The sequence below is a fragment of the Pelodiscus sinensis genome, chromosome 6 (assembly GCF_052426305.1).
Source record: "Pelodiscus sinensis isolate ZL-2025 chromosome 6, ASM5242630v1, whole genome shotgun sequence".
NCBI lineage: Eukaryota > Metazoa > Chordata > Testudines > Trionychidae > Pelodiscus > Pelodiscus sinensis.
In genome coordinates this window covers 72,814,103-72,841,248 of record NC_143057.1, presented here as the reverse complement: position 1 = coordinate 72,841,248, position 27,146 = coordinate 72,814,103, and the positions used below count along the sequence as shown (strand labels likewise).

Sequence of the window (27,146 nt, the reverse complement as noted above, 5' to 3'; positions counted from 1 at the left end):
GTTACTCTGGTGATATTTACAAGAGCCCCGGTGATTGGATAACAGCAACTCCATCACATGCTACCATTTCCCAAAACGTTTTTTTTTTTATTAACTGATTGCCCTGAGGATCCCTCAAGCCACAACAGTGGCAAAAAATAGTAAAAAAACGTATAGAAGACTCACCAGCCTGTTGATATTTTAGACCATAAAAATTAAAAATCAAAGTCAAAACAAAATGATTTTTCTTATTTTAAAACTAAGCCATAGAATTAATAATCTAATGTTAAACCAACAACTATATGAGAATTTAAAAAATATATACACACCACTTGTACATCTGAGGGAACTCTGGAAAGGAAGTCAAGTACCTCATTGTTATCAATCGCATATGGACTGCGAAGTTTCTTAGTAAATTTATTGATGCCTGAAAGAGGGATATTTCAAATATTAAAATCTCTGGATTTTTTTTTATACCATCTGTTAAAAACATTTCTGGCAAACTTCTGACAAAGATTTTAAGATGCATTTCATAGTCTGATTTTTAGCAATCACTTAGTGAACTTGTATACTCGGGCCTGGCCTATATTACAAAGTTATGTCAATGTAAATTGACTTGAATCCACCTAGTTATGGGATTTGTCTACATCAACATTTGAACATCATTACAGTGATGCAGTGATACCATCTTCCCAACTGATGCAAAGCCACAGTTGATCTATTTCAGAGTGAAATGGTGTGAGTATAAATGCTGCACTCCCTATGTCAATACTAACTGCACTCCAGTAGCTGTCCCACAGTGCCCCTAATTCTTTCAACAGTGGCCACTTTGTGACCTTGTGGCTATGGAGTTGAAATTTGTGACCAAAGACCAGAAGCTGTGCATCACCCACTCACCCCTCCTTTTGAAACTTCCTGTGTTTTTAAAATTCCTTTTCCTAACTGCCCCCACCAGCTCCCTGTGTGCATCAAACCTACCAGCACCAGTCACAACCACAGCAGCACTCCTGCTGAGAACAGGCAAGAAATTCTGGATCTATGTGGCCTATGGGAGAGAAAAGGCTGTGCACAGCCATAGAAATACTGACATCTGTGTGGCAACAGTGCCACCTGAAAACAAAGGAACTTTCCCTAGGATACCAGAAGGCAAGAGAGGGCAACAATAAATCTGTTGTTGCCACCAGACCTGCTGTTTTATAACAAACTTCATGCTATACTTGGTTGTGTGCCCACCAACACACTATAGACTACCCTCAACACTTTGTTTGCAACCTCAGATAGAGACCTGTTTTGTGAACAGTGAAGAGGGGACAGATGGAGTGGAAAAGGATCATTTTAAATTGTTGGAAAAACAAAGTAACTATTTTAAAAATTACTAAAATATTTAGCTGAGAGCAACACAAAGTGGTAGGCTAGTTCTTATTGTTTTTCTGGCTACCAACTCAAAGAGGTGGCTCCCACTATTTAGTCAGAGGGTATCTTATGTACTTTAGGAGACACCATGTTTAAGACTAAGAAAAATAGTCACAATTATTAAACATTTTTATTATTAAATAAAGCAAACAAAAAATACCACAAGTCCCTGGTGATTTCCATTACAATATCTTTGTCTCCGCAGAGAGCTTTAAAAGAGATTACACCCTGTATAGTAAACCACTCCTGGGGGTGCTTTTCTCGAGTTAATTCCAAAGGAAATTGTTTCTCAGAATTATTGTGAATGCAGTTTACCATTTTATTAGATACATATATTTATGTAGGGACAAAATAATTTGTTTAAAGCCAAGTAGATTTTGTTTATTAATAAATAAATAACTAGGCAGTTTATAACTGCTGAAAATAAGCAATCTTTTAAAAGTCATGGAAGACAGGAGAGACTCCAGAAGACTAGAAAAGTGAAAATATAATGCCCATCTATAAAGAGGGAAATAAGGACAACCCAGGAAATTACAGACCAGTCAGTTTAACTTCTGAACCAGAAAAGATAATGAATCAGTTTGCAAACATCTAGAAGATAAGATGATAAAAAATAGCATGAATTTGTCAAGAACAAATCACATCAAGCTAACCCGATAGCTTTCTTTGATAGGGTAAGATGGCTTGTGGATAAGGGAAAGTGGTAGAAATGGTATAGCTAGACTTCGGTAAGGCTTTTGATACAGTCTCGCATGATCACCTTATGAATAAACTAAGGAAATACAGCCTCGATGGAGCTGTTATAATGTGGTTCTTAACCAGTTGGATAACTATTCTTAGAGAGAAGTTATAACATAAGAACATAAGAACGGCCGTACTGGGTCAGACCAAAGGTCCATCTAGCCCAGTATCCTGTCTACCGACAGTGGCCAGCACCAGGTGCCCCAGAGAGGGTGGACCGAAGACAACCGTCAAGCGATTTGTCTCCTGCCATCCCTCTCCAGCCTCTGACAAACAGAGGCCAAGGACACCATTTTATCCCTTGGCTAATAGCCTTTTATGGACCTAACCTCCATGAAATTCTCTAGCTTCTCTTTAAACTCTATTATAGTCCTAGCCTTCACAGCCTCCTCTGGCAAGGAGTTCCACAGGTTGACTACACGCCATGTGAAGAAGAACTTTCGCTTATTCGTTTTAAACCTGCTCCCCATTAATTTCATTTGGTGTCCTCTAGTTCTTCTATTTAGGGAACTAATAAATAACTTTTCTTTATCAGCCCTCTCCACACCACTCATGATTTTATAGACTTCTATCATATCCCCCCTCAGTCTCCTCTTTTCTAAACTGAAAAGTCCCAGTCGCTTTAACCTCTCCTCATATGGGACCCATTCCAAACCCCTAATCATTTTAGTTGCCCTTTTCTGAACCCTTTCCAAGGCCAAAGTATCTTTTTTGAGGTGAGACCACATCTGTACACAGTATTCAAGATGTGGGCGTACCATAGATTTATACAGGGGCAGTAAGATATTCTGGGTCTTATTTTCTATCCCTTTCCTAATAATTCCTAGCATCCTATTTGCCTTTTTATCAATGGTTCACAGTGATGTTGGAACTGCAAAACAAGTGGATCAGTTCTTGTTCCAATTCTGTTCAATATTTTCATCAACATCTTTCAGATAATGGCATAGAAAGAGCACTTATAAAGTTTGCAGATGTTACCGAGGTGGGGGAAAGGAGTTTTGTAAGTGCTTTGGAGGATGAGATGAAAATTCAAAATGATTTGGACAAACTGGAGAAAGTCTCAGATAAGTAGGTTGAAATTCCATAAAGACAAATGCAAAGTTCTCCAATTTGGAAGTAACCGTTGCATACGTACAAAATGGGAAACAGCTACTTAGGTAAGAGTATAGGAAGTCCCCGGGTTACGTACAAGATAGGGACTGTAGGTTTGTTCTTAAGTTGAATCTGTATGTAAGTCGGAACTGGCGTCCAGATTCAGCCGCTGCTGAAACTGACCGCCAGTTCCGACTTACATACAGAATCAACTTAAGAACCCCAAGCGTCCCCAAGTCAGCTGCTGCTGAAACTGATCAGCAGCTGATTCCAGGAAGCCCAGGGCAGAGCAACTCTGCCTCGGGCTTCGTGTAGTCAGCGCTGGTCTGTTTCAGCAGCAGCTGACTTGGGGACGCCTGGGGCAGAGCAGCTGGGGTGCTGCTGGGTTGCTCCAGTAGCACTGCTCCTCGGCGCTACTGGACCAACCCAGCAGCACCCCATCTGCTCTGCCCCAGGCATCCTGATTCAGCCGCTGCTGAAACTGACCAGCAGTGGCTGAATCAGGACGCCTGGGGCAGAGCAGCTGGGGTGCTGCCGGATTGGTCCAGTAGCGCCCAGAGCAGTGCTGCGAGACCAACCGGCAGCGCCCCAGCTGCTCTGCCAAAGGCGTCCGGAGAAAAGCCTAGTCTGCTGGGGGGGAGGAGGGGCGACGTACTAGCTGCGCCCCACCCACCACAGCAGACCAGGAAGACGCGATCGGCAGACCGAGACGCACCGCGGTTCCGCCGCCTGGGTCCTCCGTGGCTTTGCTCCCAGTCTCCCTGGTCTGCTGGAGACCAGGGAGACTGGGAGCAAAGCCTCTGAGGACGCCAGCAGCGGGACAGCCACGGGGCGTCTGGGCTGTCCCGCTGCCGGCTTCCCCCGAGGCTTTGCTCCGCGTCTTCCTGGTCTGCAGACCAGGGAGACGCGGAGAAAGCCCTGGAGTACACGAGCCCCGTTCGTAACTGCGGATCCGATATAAGTCGGATCCGCGTAAGTCGGGGACTGCCTGTATTTCAAAAAGGGATTTTGGGGTCAAGCTAAATAGGAATCAACAGTGTGACACTATTGCAAAAAAAGAAAACATCTTTCTGGCATGCATTAACAGCAGTGTTGTAATCAAGACAAAAGAAGTAATTTCCCCTTCTATTCTGCACTGATTAGGCCTCAGCTGGAATATTGTGTCCAGTTCTGGGTGCCATATTTCAGAAAAGATGTGGATAAATTGAAGAAGGTCCAGAGAAGAGCAACAAAAATGATTAAAAATCTGGAAAGCATGAGCTCTCAGAGAAGACACAAAGAATTGAGTTTATTTATTCTGGAAAAGAGAAGACAGAGGAAACATGATAATAGCTTTTGATTATCTGAAAGGTTGCTACAAGGGGGAGGGAGAAAAATTATTTTCCTTAGCCTTTGGTGGTAAGACAAGAAGCAATGGGCTTAAAAGCAGCACGGGAAATTTAGGCTAGACATCAGGAAATACTTCCTGTCATAGTGGTTAAGCTCTGGAATAAATTGCCCAGGGACATTGTACAATCTCCATCATTGGAGATTTTTTAAGAGCAGGTTAAACAAACACCTGGGTGGGATAGTCTAGATGGTGCTTGGTCTTGCCATGGGTGGAAGAGGACTTGACTTGGTTTCTCAAGGTCCCTTGCAGTCCTATGATTCTAAATCCTATGAAATCTTTCTCTCTCTCTATATATATAAAGTTTTTCCTGCCACACGACAGAATGATAGTATTTATCTTAGCATTCAACAAAGGCATCAACAAGTTTGTAATGACTTATGAAATTAAGTTGTAATCATTTTATTAATGCTATTTTTGCATTACTATTGAGGCCTTTTCTACACAAGGAAGGGGACAGGGAGGAGATGTGGCAGAGACCACACAGAGGCAGGATCTGTTTCAAACTCTGCTGGAGTCAAGCCCATTCTGCCAGGCAAATGCATATGAGCTGATGACAGGGAAGGGAACTACCTAAGGTGGTATGGTAGTCCAATTACACATTTCACCTCAGAACAGGTATTGTGCTCAAGTTTTCTTTTCAATTCTTTGCTTATTGAGGTAGTCAAGAGGGGCCATGTAAAATACCTTGTTTATCTACATAGGGATGTCTCTTATCCTTGTGGGAGATGTCAGTGAAGCTTTCATGGAGGCACTTTGCAATTCTATTCCAAAGATTCCTTAGGAGTACATCCTTGTTTCATCCCTCGCAATAGGATACCTTCCCATATCACTCTGCAAGTCTGGCTGGCACTGCTGCAGTAAACAAACTAGCCACATACAGAGCCAGCTGGCTTTGGGACATCAATTGCAGCTGAGTTCTCTGGGCCTTTGTCATCCTCAGCAGTGAGATATCAGCCAAAAAAATCATCCTCAATGAAAATAGTGCCTTTATTCTCTGCACTTTCTTTAAACCCCTATTCAGAGAGGGGTGCCAAATAATAAAAACTTCAGTGCAACAGAACACTCACCAGGATTTGAACTGCTGAGCAGTGCTGTAGTGAGATGCCAAAAGCTAAAGTGACAATGAAAATTTCACATTAAAGATATTATTGGGGATAGATAGTGTAAGCGTTTGTAGAATTATAGGGTTGGAAGAGACCTCAGGAAGTCATCAAGTCCAACCTGCTGCCCAAAGCAGGAGATTTAGCTTTCCCTTTCCATTGTGACTCTCTATCAGTGCTGTATCTGTCTGTTTTAATCAGTAGCCTCTGGGGTGCTGGCCTTGAATGTATGACCTTGACCAGGAGAAAGAGAAGATTGGAATAGAGAGCAGGGGAGGGAAAGAGACACTGTAGCATTAAGAAGCTCACCAAGATACAAGTTTGCTAAGGCTATAAACTCAGACGTGGTAGAGAAATATTGACCCACGTGCCCAAAAATCCTGGATGCAGCAGCCTTTCCAACCATGGCAGAATACTATAGTCACAACTCCCTACATCCCATAATATTTCAAATGGCAGCCTCGTCTAAATCCCGATACACTTGCTTGTCCACTGCCAATATAGCTTTCATTTTGGTGTCACTGTAGAGACTGATATTGGAGTGTAGCTTGTCATATCCAACAGTTCTGAAGCCACTGCTAAACCTACCACTGCTAAACATCCTAAACCCGCATTACAATGCGATCCAATTATTGGGCCCTCATTTCTAAGGTCCTTAAATAGGTGATCCAGCACATGGAGCATCTCCATAAACACCAGCAGCACCTGACTTTTTTTGCATTGTCCCCATCAACATCTGGTTGTTGTGCTTGAACATCCCTGCATCTTCCTCATCACAATCTTGGATGTGGTTGTACTGATTCAAGTTCTGGAAGCACAGGAGAATCATGCATCCTGTAGTAGCAACACTCATGAGAATGATGCTGAGTGGTGAAGGATCCATGTTTCTACCAGAGAGATGGCAGAGACTAAAATGCAGCAGACAGGGCTGTAGGAATTTTTTTTAAATGGTGTGAAAATTATAGGATGTGGAAAGTGCTTCAGGATGGAGCAAGATGCAAGATGGTAATTTGCCTAATCACTGCCAGAAATACCTAAGCAAATCACTGGCATCCCACAAAGTACAGGCAGTCCCCAGGTTACATGGATCCGACTTACATCGGATCCCTACTTACAAACGGGGTGAGGCAACCCCGCACTAGCTGCTTCCCCCCAGCAGACCAGGGAGACGCAAAGCTAGGGCCCTCCCTCCCCCAGCAGACCAGGGAGACGCGGAGCGGCTTTTCTCAGCAGACACCTCAACTTGAGAATAAAGGACTGAGGGAAGTGAGGTGTGGGAGAATAAAACTGAGCTCTGGAGAAATGTTTGGCTAGAGTTTCCCCTACAATATGTACCAGTTCCGACTTACATACAAATTCAACTTAAGAACAAACCTACAGTCCCTATCTTGTACATAACTCGGGGACTGCCTGTACTGCAAAAGTGTCCCAAAGGGCATTTGGGCTGGGCAGCAGCAAAAGGTAACCATCTATGGTGAGCCACATTTCTCACGGTGGATAGGTGTAGAACCAACAGAAGCACAAACCTGCCTAAGCAATATACAAATATCAGCAACTGTTTCCCAGTACAACTTGCATTGACCAAACTTTGTAGTATGGAGATTGTATCAGTCTTTAAATGTGCTCTTGAAGTATTTTTCCTCAGTAACTCCCTCCTTGAATTTTAATCTTGGCAGTAACACCTAGAATTGATTGGAATTTTTGAGATGGAATATTTTTCTATGAAAAAATTCCAATTTTGTCAAAAACAAAACATTTTGTAGTAACATGTATATATTATGACAACACTACCTTGCTAGTCATGTTTCAAAACCTGTTTGCCAGGCACATTTCAGTCAAAACCTGCTTGGTTTCTTGCTAGCTTGCCTGCCCAGCTCTCTGGCAGGTGGTCTGAAGAACTTCCTCAGAGATGGAACCCCAGAGCTTCTGGGGTTGACAGCTCCAGGGAAGTTCTGCAATGATACCGGACCCAGAGCGGCTGGCTGCCCAAGTTCTGGAGGCAGGGGAGCAAGCTGCCTAGATAGCTGGGGATGACATTCCACAATATTTCATTCAAGAACACTAAAAGATGAAGTTTCTAAAATACGCAACGTGTTGCTGGGGCTAGCAGGCTCCCTAGCTCTAAGGCAGCCTCAACTCTGAATATTTAGGGAGAGTCATGGATCTGAGGATCCTAGAAGCCCCAGAAACTCTACTGCTTCTGGTTACAAAACTGTATGCTAGATTTGACCCAGCAGCCACTCCAGATCATGAGGAGCATATTTCACTCTAGAAATATATTTTGGTATTTCTAAAATTAAGTACTGCAGGAGCTGAGTTCCACAGAAAATTTAGTGTCTCTGCACCAATTGGGACAAATTTTCTGAACACTCTCATTACTACAAAATGAAAATTCACTGTCTATCAGCTCTAGAGGCAATTGTTAAGTTTTCTGCTTTACTTTACAGTAAATCAAGGTAGTAATCTTTACTTCTCTGCTTCAGAACCCCTGGGCCATATTCAAGCTCCTTTTGCAGTTTTCTTTGAGGGATGTTAATATATATTTTAACTTTGGAATACTTTTAGAATGCAAGGTTTGATAGTTTATTTTTGCACAAAATAAAAGATGCACTAGTTTCCTCAAATCAACAACCAGAGTTCAAAGGCACCACACACAGCTTAGAAAAACTAAGCTAAAACAGCATTTCCAAATTACAGTTGCTATTGCATCATTAGATACCGGGCCTAAAACATTCATACCCAAAGTATGTACAAACAAAATATGTCAAAGCAGAGCCCACAGTGGCATTAGTCTCCCAGATCACATTACCTCAGTAAGCTGGGACATGAACATGGCCTGCTCTGGTTTGGGGTTAGCTAGCTGGGATATAAACTGATTCAATTTTTCAGCTTTTGCTGGTAGATCATCTATGGAAATTTGGCCAGGTTATAAAATTTCATGCCTTTAACAGAATGTGCATAGCAGAACAGCAGTGGAAACACTGCTGGCCCTCCACAGAGCGAATCGACAATCCTACACAATTGCCCAGAAGTGCAAGGCATGAAGAGAGAAGAAATTTGCAATCTATGGAAGTAAATTTGGTAACTGGTGTAAGATTTGAAATTCTATCTCTTATTAAAATTAGTGAATAGAGAATTTTAATACTCAATCACATCCAACTGAAGACCCAATCCAGCATGGAGGCACTGAGAAATCAAGTGTCTAACCAAGATATTCTAAAACTGTGGGCAGTGGACTACCTATTTGTAATTCCATCAACAGCTCACAGACCATATAGGACCAGTTGCTTCTTGGTAGCACCAGAAGAGTCTGGACATCTGTGAAAATAGCTATAAATAAGGATGTACAACCCTAGGATCCTCCTCTTAATTTTACCTCATAAGAGGAGTAAGAGGCAAGAGTCACTCTCCATGACTGGAGGCTGCAGCTGGACAAGAGCTACCATTGGGACTGAAGCATTCAAGAAGGTAACCAGGAACCATGTGGAAAAAAAGGAGTGGGTGAAGCAGAGGACTGACACAGGGTGGGGTGGGGAACAGAACAGCAGAAATGCAGAATGGGTGGGAGGAAGCGGAGAGTAAGAGGAAATGGTGTGATTAAGCCTTTTCAAAATGCTTAAGATGAAGCATTTTGATAAAAGCTAAAAATACACCAATAATTTCCTAACATTACTCTTCCATTTAGGCATCTGTATTAGCCATAGTGGTGCTACACAATTTTGAACAGAATTAGATTGCAAGTGGACCATAAGAGACACTGGACATGTTTAAGAATTCTAAGTTTATGTAGAGGAAAAAGCAAAGAATCCTTTGGAACAGAGGTTTCAGAGAAAAAAGTCTATGGGTGCAAAAAGAGAAAGATTTAGTGATGCAGATGCTATCTGACATTGCATGGAGGACATTTCTTAGGTGAAGAGTTGCCTCATTAAACAAACAGCAGCATGGCCACATGAATTTGCAAAGCAACTCAAATTACTTTCCTAGAGGTGACCAACTATCTTTCACTAAAAAATGAAATAAAAAGAAGTATTTATCTTTAAATGCAGAAAAAAAATGAATGGGAAGATAAGTTGAATATACACCAAATAAAGTGAAAATGAGTGTGTGTTTTTTGCAGAGTTCCATTTCAAGAGCAGTTTACTGGACTTAAGCCAAAAGTTTAAACTTCAGTCAAAAGTCTATGTGAGAGAAAAATGGAATTTTGTAAAAAACTAAAAGACTACCCCATGCCAAGGCAGTGTTAGCAGTAGAAGTGTGAAATCAGATGAAATCCTTGAACAAGAAACTCCTCATTCCTGATGCTTTCATTTTTTCTAGATTTTTCTTAACTGCTCCCTATTTCTTCTGTGTTCATAGCTCATCAACTACAAGCTTTCTGAACTGTATAATCACGTTTGGTGTTGGGTCTTTTAGTAAAGACTACAAATATTCCACCTTCACCCAATTTGCTTCAAATTTTCTAGTCTTGATTTAGAAAATATAATAAACTATTTGAAGTCATTTCTGTGATTTTGTGTGTTGCCATTGAGTCTGAACAATGAATTCTACAAGACACACTCCCATAGACTTAATTGAGACTATTTTCTCTGTACAAGGTGTGTACTTATAGAATGCAGGTACAGCTGCAACAGGGATGGGTTTGTGTTAAAAATGTATTAAAACATTGAGCAATCTCTGTAACTGATATATTATAGGTAGCTTTTCTAAATAAGTGCAAAGAAAGCCTAAGTGAGAGGTTAAAGTGTCTCAGAAAAATCCCCCAAACTCCAACTCCCTTTTGTTCAGTATCCACCAGTAAAATAGCATATATGTTTTTGTTATCCTAAAGGTGACCCTTTAAGCAGGTGTCTAAGCTTTACATACACTTTCACAAGATAAAGTGCTGCAGCAAAAACATATTGTCCTAAATGCACTATATAGATTGAAATGCCCCTGTTTGTGTATAAGTGGTGAAAATAAATCAGAGTAATATCTAGACAAAGCTACACTTTGATATATGAAGAATCCTCATGGCTGCATGTTTATAGTATGCTGAAGCCTAGAATGCCAGACAAGAAAAATGCACTTTGCAGGTGGGCCTAAATCTTTACACAGTTGTGATGTTTAACTAACCTGTCTGTTTCCATCATGGAATAGCTTTGTGACCATAAATACTGAAAACTACTGACAGTATAACTCATCCCTTAAAAAACAGTTTGTTCTAAGTGGCACAGACAGTTAAAAAAAGGCTTTACTTACCCCAGACAAGGACAATGTATCTCAGTGGAATGAAATACAGGATGACTGTGAACACACAGAGGGCAACAATTGCCAGCCAGCTTAAGAATGGTACAGTCCAGTTGAATGTACTGAATGAAAAATTAACATAAGTCAGAAGCCTAATCACTTCACAGAACTAAGAACAAACAATGAGCAGGTAGATTACAGCTGTAAATGGAACAGTCTTCAGCAGTGAGAGGACTGTAAGCATGCATGGATGCTGAATATGTTGGAGATCTGGGACCCCCTGAGAAGATGAAACTGGGACTTAGAGGTACAAGTGCCTGGGATAGAAGGTACAAGTGCCTGCATGCCACTGAAAAACCAGTGTTTATAGCATTGGAAGTTCCAATATTTTCCCCTATTTTTGTCAGACCTCTGTCCTCTGTTCATTTGCTCAGAATTCAAGGGATCCCTCCACTCTTAACTGGAATGAGATTATACAGCCCTGTTTGGATCATCTGATTTGATTCTCCCCTGTGTTCTGCATGAAATACATGGTCAGAGAAAGAAGCTAAAAGCTGTTCAGAGGGCACTTTTCTTAAACACGTGGCAGCACTCTCCATCAGTGATCATTTAATCACGATGGGGGAGGACTGAGTGAACAAACATGGGTACACAAGGTAGGTGACTCTTTCACACAACTGCTAGTGGGTTAGTTAATTAGGTCCGATGGGTAGTTTTGCTAAATGAGTGGCAATATAAGGAGGAAAGGGAAGGGGAAAAATAAACAGGACAGCAAAGGACAGGAAAAAAAGGGGGTGGGGACAGAAAAAAGGGGAGGGAAAAACAAAGTGGTTAAAGAGAAATGAAAATACAATAAGGAAACCACGCTGTACCAGCCTAAGAAAAATGGGAAGGGGCATTATTCATTCAAAGATGGGGGGGGGGGGGGGGAGAGGAGTTGGGCTCCAATAAAAGTTTCAGGGGAATGGGTTGATGAAAACCTTCAGATTAAAAAACCCGTCAGTGTGGGTCCTAGATCTCAAAGTGTAATCAACTGCTGAGCAGCCTGAGATATGGGGGAAAAGGAAATGCCAGTCAACTAATCTGGAGGCAGCTTTGTTCTGGGTCCCCCACCCTGAAATGCAGTGAAGAAATGAAGGTCAGGAAGACCAATTTAAAAAAATCCCAGGGGAACTTTTGTTCAATGGAGTTTGGTTAAAAGGAATTGTTATACAAGTTACAACGACCACAAGGGTGCTCTCTGGCATTTGCCTTCCCATATGTATGTTTTTGGCTCTGAACCAATTGACAGTGTCCCTTTAAATTATTATTGCCAGATATATACCTGGATCATTTTGGCTAAATGTTTCTGGCTTCCAGGGTTAAATAATTACTATTGCCTGGATTGCTAGCTATAATTTATTATGATCTCTGGCTTCTTTCGGTTGTTTGTCTTTTCCTCCCCAGTAATTTTGACTTGTCTCCAGAGTGAACATTATGTAAGTGTCAGTTGCTGTAGGATCACTCCCTAAATCCTGGGGGACACCTGCTCTTTTTCCTTCTTCTGCGTATATCTGGGGTGAACAGAAGGTTGAGGGTCTGCTCGCATTCTTGTGACTTGCATTGGGTGCTATGGATCACAAACACCCCATGTGTGGGAACACTGGCACCTCACTTAGCAAACCTCCTTATGTGCTGTGTTAGCACTGTATTCAGTACAATTTTCCTTTTACATTTTTAGGAACACATTACAAAGATTTATAGGAAGTGTCATTAATCACACTTGTTTAGCAAATTATGTTGCTTTCTTATACAATGGAGCAAAGAAATTAATTCCAAATTTTTCAAAAAATAATCATCAAGATAACTTCCCTATGCAGCTTTTTAATGAAAGTTTTTTCCAAAAGAGGGCTTGTTCTTAAAGCTTGCCCAGTATGAAGTGTCCGTGCCTACCTCTGCTGGTGTGTGTCTAGCCTGGTATAAAGTTGCAAAGTGCACTTTTAGGCATATTTTCCCATGGGAAGATCTCTCAGGTTCTTCTTTTAAAGTCTTTTCTGAAATTTATAAACTACGACTTTCTGTAACACCATCCTCATAGAATCACAATGTTTAAGGCCAGAAGGGACCATCAGATCAATCTAGTCTGCACATATGGCAGTCTCATAAGCATGAGACACAAATGACCACATATGCTAGATTCACCAAACTTTGTACAGAGATGTGTGAAGCCTGTATCTTTGTACCCAGGAGAGTATTCACAATGAGGCAGGAAAATAATACTTACACTGTCACCCTGATCTCTAGATTTCATTGAATGCACTGCCGGAACCTTACAGATAGAGGCTGTTGAGGGGATGCTCTGAATCAGTGCAGCACCCTACGTTTTTGGCTGCAAATATCCCTTTGAAAGGAGAGGGAACGTGTACCTGACATTCTGCTGGCAGAAGTCCAGGCTGAATTTAGCCCTGTCTTTTAATTGAGAGAATCTTTATGGAATGTTTCTGCTCTTTAATAAACATTAAATTACTCATTCATTAACATGCCAACCACATACCAAACTTTCTGTTACAGGCCAGAATCACATGCAAACACTGCATAATTTTGTTTTCCAAAACAATCCATACATATGCTGTATAGCTTTAACCAGTGCTTATTTTTTTAAAGATTTAAGTATGTGAATTGTATTTTATGTTGAAAGAATAAAAAAAATTGCACATAAAATAGGGTGAGAAACGAATCTATATAAAACCTTACTAGTAACAGAATACATGTGTATATTTAAAATTTCTGAAATATTTATTTAGGTCTATTTATTTCATCATGACTTTGTATTGCTGTTTTTAATGTCTAGGTTAGAAAGAGTGTTATGTCTCGACAGAAAGATAATCTTATTTCTTACTTCAAAGCCACAGTTCTGATTCTTTTCCAATTCATATATTTCTAAATTCCAGAATTAAAATGACAGGACTTTCATGCATCCAAGGGCCAGCATAAAGCAAAGTAAATAATGATGAGGTTTAAGCAATACATCATCCAAAACTGCCATCCTCTGCCAAAAGAATGTAACATTTTGCAGCTTGGTTGGAGAAAAAAAAAATGTGAACACCATCAGAGAGCAATCCAGCACCAATATGTCAGCACTCACTTCTTTATCCTTTCTCCAAAGGAAGCCACTTCATCAAGGACATTCTGGACACTGATACACACCTCCTGGATGGCATAGAGTTTATTCATAAATCCTTTTTTTTCACTATCCTGAAAAATAAAAAAGGGAATTGCAACAATAATTGAGTGAAAACTTTTTTGACCATAGTAATTGTCCTAAATATTTCTGAGGTATATTTTAAAATCATACATATTACAGACATACACAGAGCTCAACAGTAAAAAGTCAGAATTTAAAAACCTCTTACCACATGGTAGTATCTTAGGCTTCATCTAGACTATACGTCTGCTTTTTTGGAATTTTTTTTTGAAAAAGCGGACGCACTCTTTTGCCATCCCTGTAAATCTTGTTTTATGAGGAATAAGGGATGTGGCAAAAAGCATTTTTTTTTCTGAAATTAGGCACCATGTAAATGCACCAAATTTTGGAAAAGCCTCTTTCAACAGTAAAGCAGAAAAAGATACGCAATTTGAATATTGCAAATTGTGTTTCTTTTTCTGACTTACCCTTGCAGAGAAGACCTAGACTTAGATACTACAATTCTTTCCCTCTAGGCTGTCTACGCAATATTCAAAATATTAACTGGGTACACAATGGAGCATAGCTTAATTTGCCATTGTAACCATTTTCTAAATACATATTTCTCAAGTTCCGCTCACTGGTATATTATCTTGAGGATGCCAATTTCATATCCTGTGAACTCTGGTCACCGATAAGAGTCAGGCAACTATATTACAGCTCAGATTTCTGAGCTCACTTTCTTCAGTCAATGTGGGTTTCCACATTACGAGATAAAAACTCCTTTGGAAGTACAGGGAGTAACGAACCAGACACACTTCAGGTCCTGAGGACAGGCTGCTGACCTCAGAAAGTAACCTGTCAAGTTCCATATAAGATTTTTTTCCCCCTTCTCACACCATCAGGCAGGTATTACTTTCAATTGTATTGACACAATATTGGGAAATGCCAAATTAATCTGAATATATTAGGAAGGTTTGCAGCTCCTCCTTTCAGGTCTGAATAGTATAGGCACACAAAGAAATGCTTACACTGGTGGCCCCCGCTGCACTCACTATGCTGTTCTCATCCATTAACATTCCAGTAAAACATATAGCCTGTTAGGGTATCCTGATACACCCACATCATGGCAGGTGCAGTCTCCCCAGACAAACGTCTGTGCACTATTCAGCAGCAGACAGACATGTGTCTAAATTGTCAGGCATATCAGTGACCTCAACAATCAGTCCAATGAATACAGTCAATGTTCCTTTTGCCCCAAGTGTCATTGTACATACAGTCTACATAAGGTGTTGCTACAACTTTCTTATGACATGCACTGTATGCTGCTTCAGAGGCTTTTAATGAGTCAGCTACAAAAAGAAAGATAGATTCTGGGAATGTCCAGGAAAGGGTATTCCATATAGTAGTTTGATTACTTGCATAGTTAGGTTTCCAAATTGTACTGGATTTTGATTCAAAGAGCAATTAATTTATCTACATGATAAGCATCCAGGATTATCACTTCATGTTGTCACTGTGAGGCCTAGAACATCTAGCTGCACAGTCAGCTTGTGTCTAATATCCTAGGACTAACATGGCTATGACAAAGTGGGTCAGGCAATATCTTTTATTGGGACCAACTTCTTGGTGAGAGAAACACTTTCAATCTTGCCCAATTTTGGAGAAGAGCAGCTCTGCGTAAACGTGAAAGCTGCAGTTGGTCCACTAAATTATATTACCTGACCCACCTTTCCTCTGTACAATCAGTATGAAGCAATGTCAATAGCTATAAGCCTGGTTGAGAGTTCTTGTTTTCATCAGAGTGTGAATGTGAGTGAGAAAAATTACCACATTATTGTGACCACTTGCTTTTGAAAACTGGGAATCATCTCTTACAAGTCGTTATCATGCTGATGGTTTTACTAAGAGCAATGTTTTGTCAGATTTTTCTTTTCCTCCTGAAGAAACAGTCAGCTGAACAGATGAAACATACACACCCAAAGGACCACTCCTCAGGACATAACATTTCATGTTGATACTCTCCTCCCCTGGAGAATTCCCACCCAGTAGCTACACAGCATCAGATCTACATGCCATCAAATTCTACCACTGAGAAATGCTGCATGTAACAACTCTGCCACTGCAATGGCAAAAAGTCATTTTCTTGTGGCCTCTCTCAGAACACTTGTGATTTGGATGTTTTTAAGTAAGCCCAATATATTACACTGTCATCCTGCCTAGAATGTATTTTCTTAAGAGTGTTTTATTTAAAAAGATGCTTTTCAAGGTTAGTAAAGTTTTGAAAAGCAAAAATGTTTGGGTAGATTGTAATGGAAGATGTAAAGTTAAAACAAAGTAAAAATTAACTATTTATTGTATCTGACCCAAAACCACAGAGCCCTGCAAATCTATGGATATCCACAGCTCATTTTTGTGGATACAGATGTGCATGCAGATACATTTTATATTTGTGCAAGACTCTAGATAATCAAATTGCTCTGTGTTGCATTCTATCTATCTATTACTTTTTCCATTAATGTTCAATAGTTTATTAGTGGAAAATACTTTGGTGTCATTTTCGGTTTTTCCTTATAAACCAGTTCGAATAAGGGACATAATCTAGCATTTAAACATCCAATGTTTCTCAAGAGACACTGTGTTACCCTAGAAAAGGGGGCTATATTATAGTTTGGTTCAGTGGATTCCATTTTGAAAGACAGTTCCTTTTCTCTACATGATGGAGGTTTTCCCGCTCAAACTGTTAATTTGCACACAGTACTACCTTGTGTACCCCTCTCAAACAGGCTGTGCACCCGTTACTATCTGATGCACTCAGCACCAAAAAAGGTGCACTCAGCCCCTAGGAAGCTGCACTCAACACCTAGGTTCATTAACATACTTTTCCCGCCTCTGGGCCAATAAAAGCCCTGAGGTATCAAGGGCTCGGGTCCTTGGATATTCCCCAGCCTTGGATCTACTCATTTGTTGCTCCTCTGTATTGTTTGCCTGAAGCTTGGATACCATCTATGTAATCAGAGGCCTGGACTTTTGAACTGTGCTACCCTTGTGTGGTAAATACCCACAAGGTTTTCCTGTTTGCATTGGTCACTGGAACCGGGACTCTCTTTTCCTATCATCTTCATTGGATTACCCGCCTACTGGATCAGACGGTGTTGTCGAAGGACGGATCAGACTGTGTCCAGGTGGGATTCCTTTCCAGATCGAGGATCCATATCGGGGTCGTCTCTTCACAGAGGACTCACTACCGTGGGATCTCCCTGCTTGTCCTCCCCAGAGGCTTACAAATAGCCCGAGGGTTGAAGGTCGCAGGCATCGATCGCCTCAGGCTTTGTATATACCTTATGTATCTAGAGAACTGTTCCATCTCCTTTCTTCGGGTTAGGGAGGGTTGGTTTGTTGAAACTTGCTGTTAACTGTATATCTGTTCCACTATTCTACTCAAATACGTGGTTTGGCCCTAAATTGTGTATGCCTGATTTGTGGCTAGAGATCCACCGATGATTAGATACGGCTCTCAGGTCGGATCTTTCTTCTGTGTAGGGACTCCTTCTCCCCATTTTATATCCACACCATTGGCCACTTTATTTTAAATTGCTTGTCCATGTCCCAAGGGCAACAACTGGTTCAAAAATTTCAGTGTCAAGATTTCTTCTGAAGATGTTAGAAGAATTGAGACACAAAACATGGGTTGGCTGTAATGCAGCAATCATATGAGGGATATATATGGCAAAAATATTGCTAATGATTTAACGTATTTTAAAAGCTGTAAATATAAAACATGTATTTACATGGGTCACAAAAGATGTAAGGTTTTTTTGAACCCACTTATAAGAGTCAGATTGTATCCTCAATTTGTGAAGTTAATAATGAGCTGCTGTTAGTTGAAATAATGTATTAATCAAGCAAAAATATTCTCTGATGATCAAAGTCATTGAAATAAAATGTGTGCCGAGCTATACAGCATTACTGAGTCTGAGTGACTTCCTAGATATTTATTTCATTCTTTTCTAGCTTGCCATTGACAGCAGTAATTCACTGCAGATACACTAGAGCACCTTTGGATTTACAATATATCCAGTGTATTTCATGTAGCCCAGAAAATGCAGATTAACGTTTTACTTTTCATATCACTACAATGTCATTATGAAAGAAGTCTGCACTATTCACTCAAGCAGAAATCACTCATGCACTATTGGATGAATATCAAAAAAATCTGTTTTTAATATAGGAGGAAACAAACAAATCACACAAGTCATAGCTGCTTTCTGCTCTTTATACTATATGTAGTTCTGCTTCTTTGGTTTACATTCTCAGATGCTGCTCTTGTTATAAATGTGTCTTGATTTATAATCAAATTATGAGAGAAACGAATTATATCAATATAATAAAAAATGCCCTTTGTGACATCTCCAAACCTCAGCAGTGATTACTTTAGGAGATCCTCTGGCTATTTTTCTTTACAAATATTTTACAAGACAAACTTGTACCATTTTTGAAAGCACATCTGTTTTAAATTATTCCCTTAAAACAGAGAAAGCAAGAGAATCACCATTTCTTCCCCCTACCTTCTGAGCTCAAAGGAAATTTGACGACATATTCTGAGGCAGGCATAGACAAAACAGCAGAGGAAAGACGAGGTGGTCAAAGGATCAGAGTTTGGCTTTGTTTAAACTAATTCCACATGCCCCTGCTCCAAAGATTTGTAGAGAAAATAATCTGGGATAGGGAAAAGCTGCACTTATTTTTTTCTCTAGTAAGATGCTGTGTTAGCAAATAGAACATATGAGCCACCTTCAGTGAACCAAGGTCCTTACTAATCCATTTTTCAAACACTACTGGCATTTCCTTTCCAGACAAAGATAGACTGTGACGGGAATCAATTTCATCATTTGTATGGCTACAATTGCCAAGTTTCTGGAAATAATTGTCATTTAAATACTGGATAACATTTATTATATGAAGCCAACAACAGTTTTATTACTTTTTAATTTCTATGATTTGTTTGTTTGCAGTAGGCTTAGGGTAACTCAAAAATCAAGATGGTTGGCGAGGGATGGGCTTAAGAATAAACCACAAGAAATATGTCAAATTAATGCTGATGGCCTGACTTGAATTCATAAAAGGAAGGGAATGGAGAATAAGGACTGAGACTATTGTCTCAAATTGTGGTTTACAGTGGATATACTGCCTGGCAAATAAAACCACTTAGCACTGATACTGTGATTTTCAACCATCTCTCTATTTTAGATATAGTGAAACTGAGGAAGAAAGTTAAATGAGCTCTCCCAGTTCACACTGCTGATCCATAGGAGAGACAGACAATAGAACACAGCTCATCTATGTCTGATGCCTTACCACTGACCCATACTTCCACTAGCATATCATAATGGGGTGTTTTAAGGAAAGAACAATAGTAATAGCACGGTTTCTCCCCCCCAACCCGTGTTAAAGTGTAACACTGAACCACGCATTTTAAAAAAAGGCAAAGTGTCAAAAATCAGTAGGCCAGATTCTTCACTCATGTTGGTGTTAATCAGGAATAGCTAATGAAGTGAATTGACTCAAACACATGAAGAACAGGTTCTAAGTGACAGGAGAATGTTTTAAATGTAGAAATCAAAGCTCTAAATAGGGTATAGTGGATACATGCCCTGGTCATAGACATAATGTGACAACCTGGAATGAGTGGGGCAGGTTTCGAAACAAGACTGATATGGGTGAAGTTAAGAAGAGGGGAAAAGAATCATAAGTGGAAGTAGGCAATTTCTAAGTTTATAGGTGGGACAGTGGAGGGGAGCAGGAAGACAGAGCATCTCTCATTGACTGAGCCTTTCAATCCACCTGCTCCCTCAGGATAAGGAGAAGCAAAGGGTGTGTTCGGTGGTTATTTGTACAAAGGCTGGTGATAAGAGGAAGCAGACTGGCCTGTAATAGATAAAACAGGAGAAGGGGAAACTAAACTATCAATTGTATACTAAATGCAAATCTCCTAATTGTGCCAGAGGGATCTTTTTATTAACTTATCCAAGAGTTGTGGTAAAGACAAACATTTCATTCTTTAATTCAATTTAACTCTAATGCCTCTGTCCCACCGAATTACCAGTTATTGCAGAAATACAGTAGCTATCAGTGGGGACTCAGTCTGTGACCTTCAGCACTAAAACCAAAGGTCTCAATAATTTGAGATGAGGAAGAACTGCTTTCTCTGAGAAATAGCAAGAATACCATCTGCAAAATCCTTCTAGCAGACCTATGCCAAGTCATGGGTCTCCCCATTAATATACAAGGTTTTAGAGTTGACTGCTTCTCCCCATGAGGAGTTTCTCATCATCTCTGCAAATGAGAGACTAGATTTGGGTCAGTCTCAGTAGTTGCAATATCAAAGCAGACGACTCAATTTAAATGCACTTGTAAATGTCCATTCAGCCACCTGTGGATTAGACCCATGTCAGTTGGGAATACCTTAGTCCTTTATTGGCAGGAATTGTTAATGCCTCCCGTAGGGAGGTCAAACAGACGGTTATTGTTGCACTATGCTATGGCCTGGCCTTGGCTCAGAAAAACTGTCACTAGGGATTAACAACCTCACCAATTACTTGCCAGACTGTAACTTTCCGCAGAAGATCACTGAGAAAGTGATAGCCTGCCAACCCTAACAGTATTTTATCTCCTCCAGTTTTTCTAAACCAGAATCAGTCAGGCTTCAGGAACTGGACATGGCACACAGACGATTCATTAGCTTTTCATTTCCTCAGGGAAATGAGTAGTAGTCAGGCATCCACAATGATACTACTGGATCTAAACAGGCTGTGATGCTGTTGGCCATGAGATGTGGCTGATTTGTCCTCAGGACCTGACGGGGCTCTGGAACTGGTTTAATTCATTATTTTTGAAATGATCTCAAAGACTTAGAATGTTTTAACTGCTCCTCTACCTTACACTTGTCACCTGCAGAGTACCATCATGATATAATTTTGTCATCCCTCTTGTTTAACAAGTATGTGAAGAGATTGTGAGATTCTTTCAGTGGCAGTTGAGAGAGTTTAACAATTCACAGAATCCAATTCTGAATCTCCTAGCTAGTGATACACCATTTCCTGGTTCTTTTTCACAGCAGCTAGCTGGAACCTGAAAAGAGGTATCAGATACCAGTATGTGCTTCCCATTTTGACTAAATCATGCTATTTCCTAGCCTTAATCACAAAGGGAATTAAGATACCAACAAGGAGGGGGAAAGAAACTTAATATTTTTCACTTTATTTTTCACATTACATGATACATTATAGTTATTCCAAAAGAGACTCCTAACATGAAGCAACATTCTGGACTTCCTAAGCCAGGCCTTTGGAGTCTACTATTATATGAAAGGCCAGAATCAACTGACAATATAGAACAGGAAAGTCCAGAATCATAAGTTGTCTAACTCAGCCAAGAAAGATGAAAAAGCAGAGCCTTATTATAGTCATACCTACCATGAAAATGAACCATTGAGGCAAACTTTGTGTCAATGCTAGCAAAGATTTAATACTACCTGATCATCAGAACCTCATTAGATAATAAAAGCTAGATTTTCAGATTGTGGTCTGCATTTATTCATTGCAACTTTGCACAATCACTCAATGACTTGCAATGTTGGTGAACTGACACCCTGTAAGCAAAAATGTCAAATGTTTCACCAAGAAAGTCCAATCTCTGATGTAATTCTGTATATGCCAGTTGCATCCCCTGCATTTATGGGTATTACTGCACAGACTGTGGCTATGTCTAGACTGCAGGCTTCTTTCAGAAGAAGCTTTTCCGAAAAACCTTCTTCCGAAAGAGTGTCCACACTGTGAAAGCACATCAAAAAAGTGATCTTTTTTTTTTTTTTTTTTTTTTTTTTTTGACAGATATGGTCCACACTGAATGGACATTATCTTGCATTTAAGCTGTGATTACTATGGGTGGCACCTATGCTTTTTCCTCTTTCTTCTTCTTGCAAAAGAACTCCCTCTTCCCCATCAACACACGCCTTTTTCCGAAAGAGCTCTTTTGGAAAAAGGCTTCTTCCTTGTAGAAAGAGGATTACCAATGCCAGAAAACTCCTCTGTTCTTTTACTTTCAAAAGAACACAGTTGCCATGTGGACATTACTCAGGTTGTGTCAGAAAAATGTCCATTTTCCTGACAAAGCTCTGTAGTGTAGACATACCCACTATCTGTATGTATAGCTAGCTGCATGTGCAGAGATTGTGGCCGTAGTGTAAGTCAAAACTTGGGGCAGCAGGTAAAATGACTAATAGCACTTTTTCCTTCTGGAAAAGTAAAGCAAAATTACTAACTAGTAAGTGTTCAATGTTGAAAACTGCAGAAACTAGGCAAAATGCAAACAAACATACATACATACAAAAATATTATCGCAATCTGCTCTGCCTCAAACATACCATGCAGAGCTGATAAAAATCATTTTGAATCTTCTGTTGGGTGTCACTTTTTTGGCATTTCTACCCATGTTACAAATTATACTTTTTACATGTGAACTGCTGCTACTGGGAATATAAAAACTGCCTAAAGGAGCTAACTGATTAACCCCTGGCTGCAGCGGTGAGGGAGAGGGCTGCTGTGACTCTGGCCCTACTGCAGGCACAAACAGCAGGAGTTGTGGGGGCTGCTTTTCTGTGGGTGGGGTCCTGCTGGTTTGGCTACCATAGGTGGCCAGGCCCTTTGGTTACCTGGTAAGCATGCCTGGAAGGATAATGCTTACTCAGCAACTGGTTAACCATTTAACATTTTGCATTCCTAGCTGCTATGGTAAAAAAATAAAACAAAATTAAATCAAGAACTACACTGATAATCTAAAGAAACAACATTCCGAGGGGTAGCCATGTTAGCCTGCTTTAGCAAAAACAATGAGGAGGCCTGTGGCACCTTACAAACTTAACACATTTATTTAGGAATAAGATTTTGTAAGCTGGAACCCATTTCATCAGTAGCCTATGGAATATGGTATTGGAGTGTTGCCTAGCAGCTTCCTGTTCATAATTTGATGTATTCTTCATGAGGACTACAGCACCTACTTTCTCAGCCTCTTTGATACAGTTCAAATAAGTGATGGTCACAGAAACACCACCCTATGCTGAAATCCTTCTGACCGCTATACTTACCTACATGCCTCCAACTTTCATTCACAACACATCACATGATCCATTGTCTACAGTCAAACCCTAAAACAGTCCATTTGCTCCAGTCTCTAGGACAGAGAGAAACACTGACAGGATCTCTATCAAGCGTTCTTAAAACTACAATAACCACCCAGGGAAGTGAAGCAACAGATTGACAGAGCCAGATGGGTACTCAGAAGTCACCTACTACAGGACAGGGCCATCAAGGAAAGTAATAGAACACCATTGCCCATCGCCTACAGCACTCCAGGAAAAGCCTCTGCAGCACATCATCAAGGATCTAGAACCTAACCTGAAAGACGATCCCTCACTCTCTCAGACTTTGTGAGGCAGGCCAGTCCTTGCTAACAGACAGCCCCATCCCCAACCTGAAGCAAATTCTCACCAACAACTTCACACTACACCACAGAAACACTAACCCAGGAACTAATCCCTGCAAACAAACCCCATTGCCAACTGGTCCACATATCAGTGACTCCATCATGTGACTTAACCTCATCAGCCATGCCATGAGGGGCTCATTCATCTGAACATCTACTAGGTGCTATATGCCATCATGTTCCAGCAATGCCCCTCTGCCATGTACATTAGCCAATCTGAACTTTGTCTGTGCAAAAAAATAAATGGACATAATCAGAGATCAAGACAGACAACATTCAAATAACCCATAGGAAAGATGGTATCTCCTTACGCACTGAATAACAGAGTTGAAAGTTGCCAGAGTTGAGGAAGAAATCTTGAAAATCAGATAGTGTGAAACCACAGAACTGGAGTTCATATGCAAACTGATCTGACAAGAAACTAGGATTGGCTAGCTACAAAAAGTAGTTTTCCTTCTTTTCTTATTCAGACCTCATCAACTATTGGCAGTGGACCACATCCACTCTGATTGAATTGACATCATTAACACTGGTCCTTTCCAGAGTAATGTAACATACACAACTTTGCATGTGTATGTGTGTGTGTGTGTATACACACACACACACACACACACACACACACACACACACACACACACACACACACACCTACCAAACTGAAGTTTCCATTTCAGGTAATTGATGAAATAAGTTCTAGCTCATTAAAGCTTGAACCTAAATACATCCGTTAATATTTAAGGTGTTAGAAAATAAAGAATTGCCAAGAAAATCTTGATATTTAAGATGAGTGAAAATTGTCTTTAAAATATTTTTTCTCTACCCTACCCGCCCCACTCCCCCCATACACTATGACCAAATATAATTTAAATCTTTTCCTTCCTTAATCCTACTTTTATTGTAAGCTTTAATTCAGAGGTAACACACCAGATATAACACAAAAACAATAAAGCAGTAGTGCCAATTAATAATCTGACATGCCATTTTACTAAAAAACCATGTAGAAGAGAAAAATAAACAATCCGCTTAAATTTTTACTGAATAATACAAACGCTGGCCAATTTTGGTGCGCACAACACATTTATGAAACACGGTTTTCAAAAATTTTCTGAAACAATATAATACTTCAAGAGGACCAGAAAGTTTATCTATTGATTGCATAAATACTTAGTTCCTTAGGTTTTCCACTACAAATAGTGCCAAGAACAGGTATACCCAGCCTTGGGGAACATTGACAATCTGTCCCTAAAATTCTAGGCGTCTGTTGTATGGTGAATTATTGTGAGAAAGGGAATCTATTAGGCATGCATGCCTATAGTACAAAATGGAAAATCCTGTGATTTTCTTTCTGGCTGTCCTTTTCATTTTTAATTAGGAAAAAATCAAATCCTCTATTTTAAGTGAAACTAAATGAAGCTAGAACTCAACTATTATCTCTGTGGCCTACCTGTCTTCTCTTGTTAGTCTAATCCACATCACTTTCTCCTTTGTGAAAGTCCCACATAGATTAAGTCTCAGGCCAATAAGGTTAGGCCAATATGCGGGCATATCAGTTATTGGCCTTGCCTTTAAAATATTTTCAAAAACAAGTTTATTGTAGATGGGAATATAGGAATTATGTGTCTCTCTCACTATGGTAGATAACAGTATTGTCACCAAGCAAGACGACAATCTTTTTTGTGTCTTAAATGCAGTGCCATAACTAGCTAATTTTGCGCCTGAGGCAAGAATATAAAATTGCGCCCCCCTCAGCAGCAAGCAGCCTGACATGTAAACTGCAGGCCGGCCGATGCTAATGGATGAGAGAGGGAAACAGCACTGTCTTAAAATAAGTAGCTGTCTTAAAATAATCAGTTTTCAATATTATTTTTCTGTTCCGCCTCAGCTATGCAACCGAGGCAAGTGCCTCACTTACCTCCCCCTTGTTATGGCCCTGTTAAATGCTTGTCAGGGTGTAAAATTATTGGGATTAAATAAAAGAGATATAATCGTCTGATTCTGGTTACTGTTTGGAAAGCATGTTATATGACCATAGAACAACAATTAGCCACAAAATGGGCTTTCCTAACAGAAAATCTAAAATATCACTAGGATAATGCCATCAGCCCTGCAAAGTGGTGAACTCAGTCAGCTCCTTTAAGACAATTTAAACTTGTATCCATCCTAAGTATGTTCCCCAGGACCGTAGTATCTAGAGGTCTCAAAACTCCCCGTGAGGCAGTGAAGTATTATCCCCATGTTACTGACGGGAAAAAGAAAAAGTAAAATCTCCCAAGGTCACTTAGAGCATCTAGAAATTTAACACAGATTTCTTGATTCTCAGGCTTGGTCTTTAATCAGAAGCCTATTCTTCTGCCCCAGATTCAAATAGTTCACCCTTATCCTTTATTATCTTTGGTAGTAGAATCTCCCTTTGGTGGTGTGAGCTCTAAACAGTCTTCCATAGCACCTTAAACACCTTGACATTCTGGAGGTGTGGGCGGTCTTCAACACTAAGGCTACGTCTAGACTACACCCCTCTGCCAGCAGAGGGATTAGATGTTTCGAAAGTGCAAATGAAGCAGTGCTTTAAATATCCCGTGCTTCATTTGCATAATTGCATCATAGTGCTCTTTCGAACAAGTGCCATTTCTAAAGTAAAACCGCAGTCTAGACGCAGTTCTTTCGAAAATGGGGCACACTTTTTTCCTGAAAAAATGAGTACAGGATCTTTCGAAAAAGCACGCCATTTTCAAGAGAACCACATCTAGACCGCAGTTTTACTTTCTAAATGGGGCTTGTTCGAAAGAGGCATGATGCGATTATGCAAATGAAGCATGGGAAATTCCCACTTCATTTGCACTTTCGAAACGTCTAATTTATATCACTCTGCTGAGAGAGGGGTGAAGTCTAGACGCGGCCTTATTTACACTGAGTTAGAATCTAGCCTTGAGGAGCTGTGTTACTGAATAGGATTGGCCCTATCTACATGGATTCCCAAGTTTCAGGTAACATTGTATTTGTTAATATAACTCCTCAAGGTTTTGTTCTCATGTGACGTAAACTTTTAGCAGAGACAAACCGAGAAAGTAAAACCACAAAGGAGTCACAATTTAAAACAGGCAACAACCGATCTTGCCAATGTTAGTGGAAAGATGTGTACTTGTACTACGAAGGGCCCTTGATGTTAGACTAGCTAGGTAGGATGTAGGGGGGGGAAAAAGGGCACAGCAATCCTCCCTGAAATTTCTTATGCATTTAAGGGGACTGGAAAAGAGTTGAGGAGCAAGAAAGGGAAAGAAAAGGTTGGGGATTAGGTAAACATACGAAATTTTGGATACTTATACAAGTCAGACCTCCAAGACTTTTGAGATTCAACCTTCACTCACAAGAATATTCAATAAAAATAATGAACTATTTGATTCTGAATGTTTAAAATAATTTTGAGTAACTTGTCTAATCATGAGAGTCATCTTTCAGTGTACATCTTTCCATCTCTCCACTATGTAAAGAGAAAGGACTA

The 27,146-nt window shown here is 40.2% G+C and overlaps 1 protein-coding gene across 4 annotated transcripts in view; it reads right to left on the bottom strand.

The window, feature by feature from the left end:
* Positions 1–27,146, bottom strand: part of MCTP1 (multiple C2 and transmembrane domain containing 1) — a 395,876-nt gene that overhangs the window by 2,576 nt on the left and 366,154 nt on the right. For all 4 annotated transcript variants that reach the window (XM_075932144.2, XM_075932145.2, XM_089779319.1 and 1 more), the window contains 3 exons: positions 14,066–14,175; positions 10,954–11,063; positions 309–406 (listed from right to left, as the gene is read on the bottom strand). In XM_075932144.2, coding sequence (XP_075788259.2) covers positions 309–406; positions 10,954–11,063; positions 14,066–14,175 — 318 coding nt within the window. The remainder of the gene's footprint in view (positions 1–308; positions 407–10,953; positions 11,064–14,065; positions 14,176–27,146) is intronic.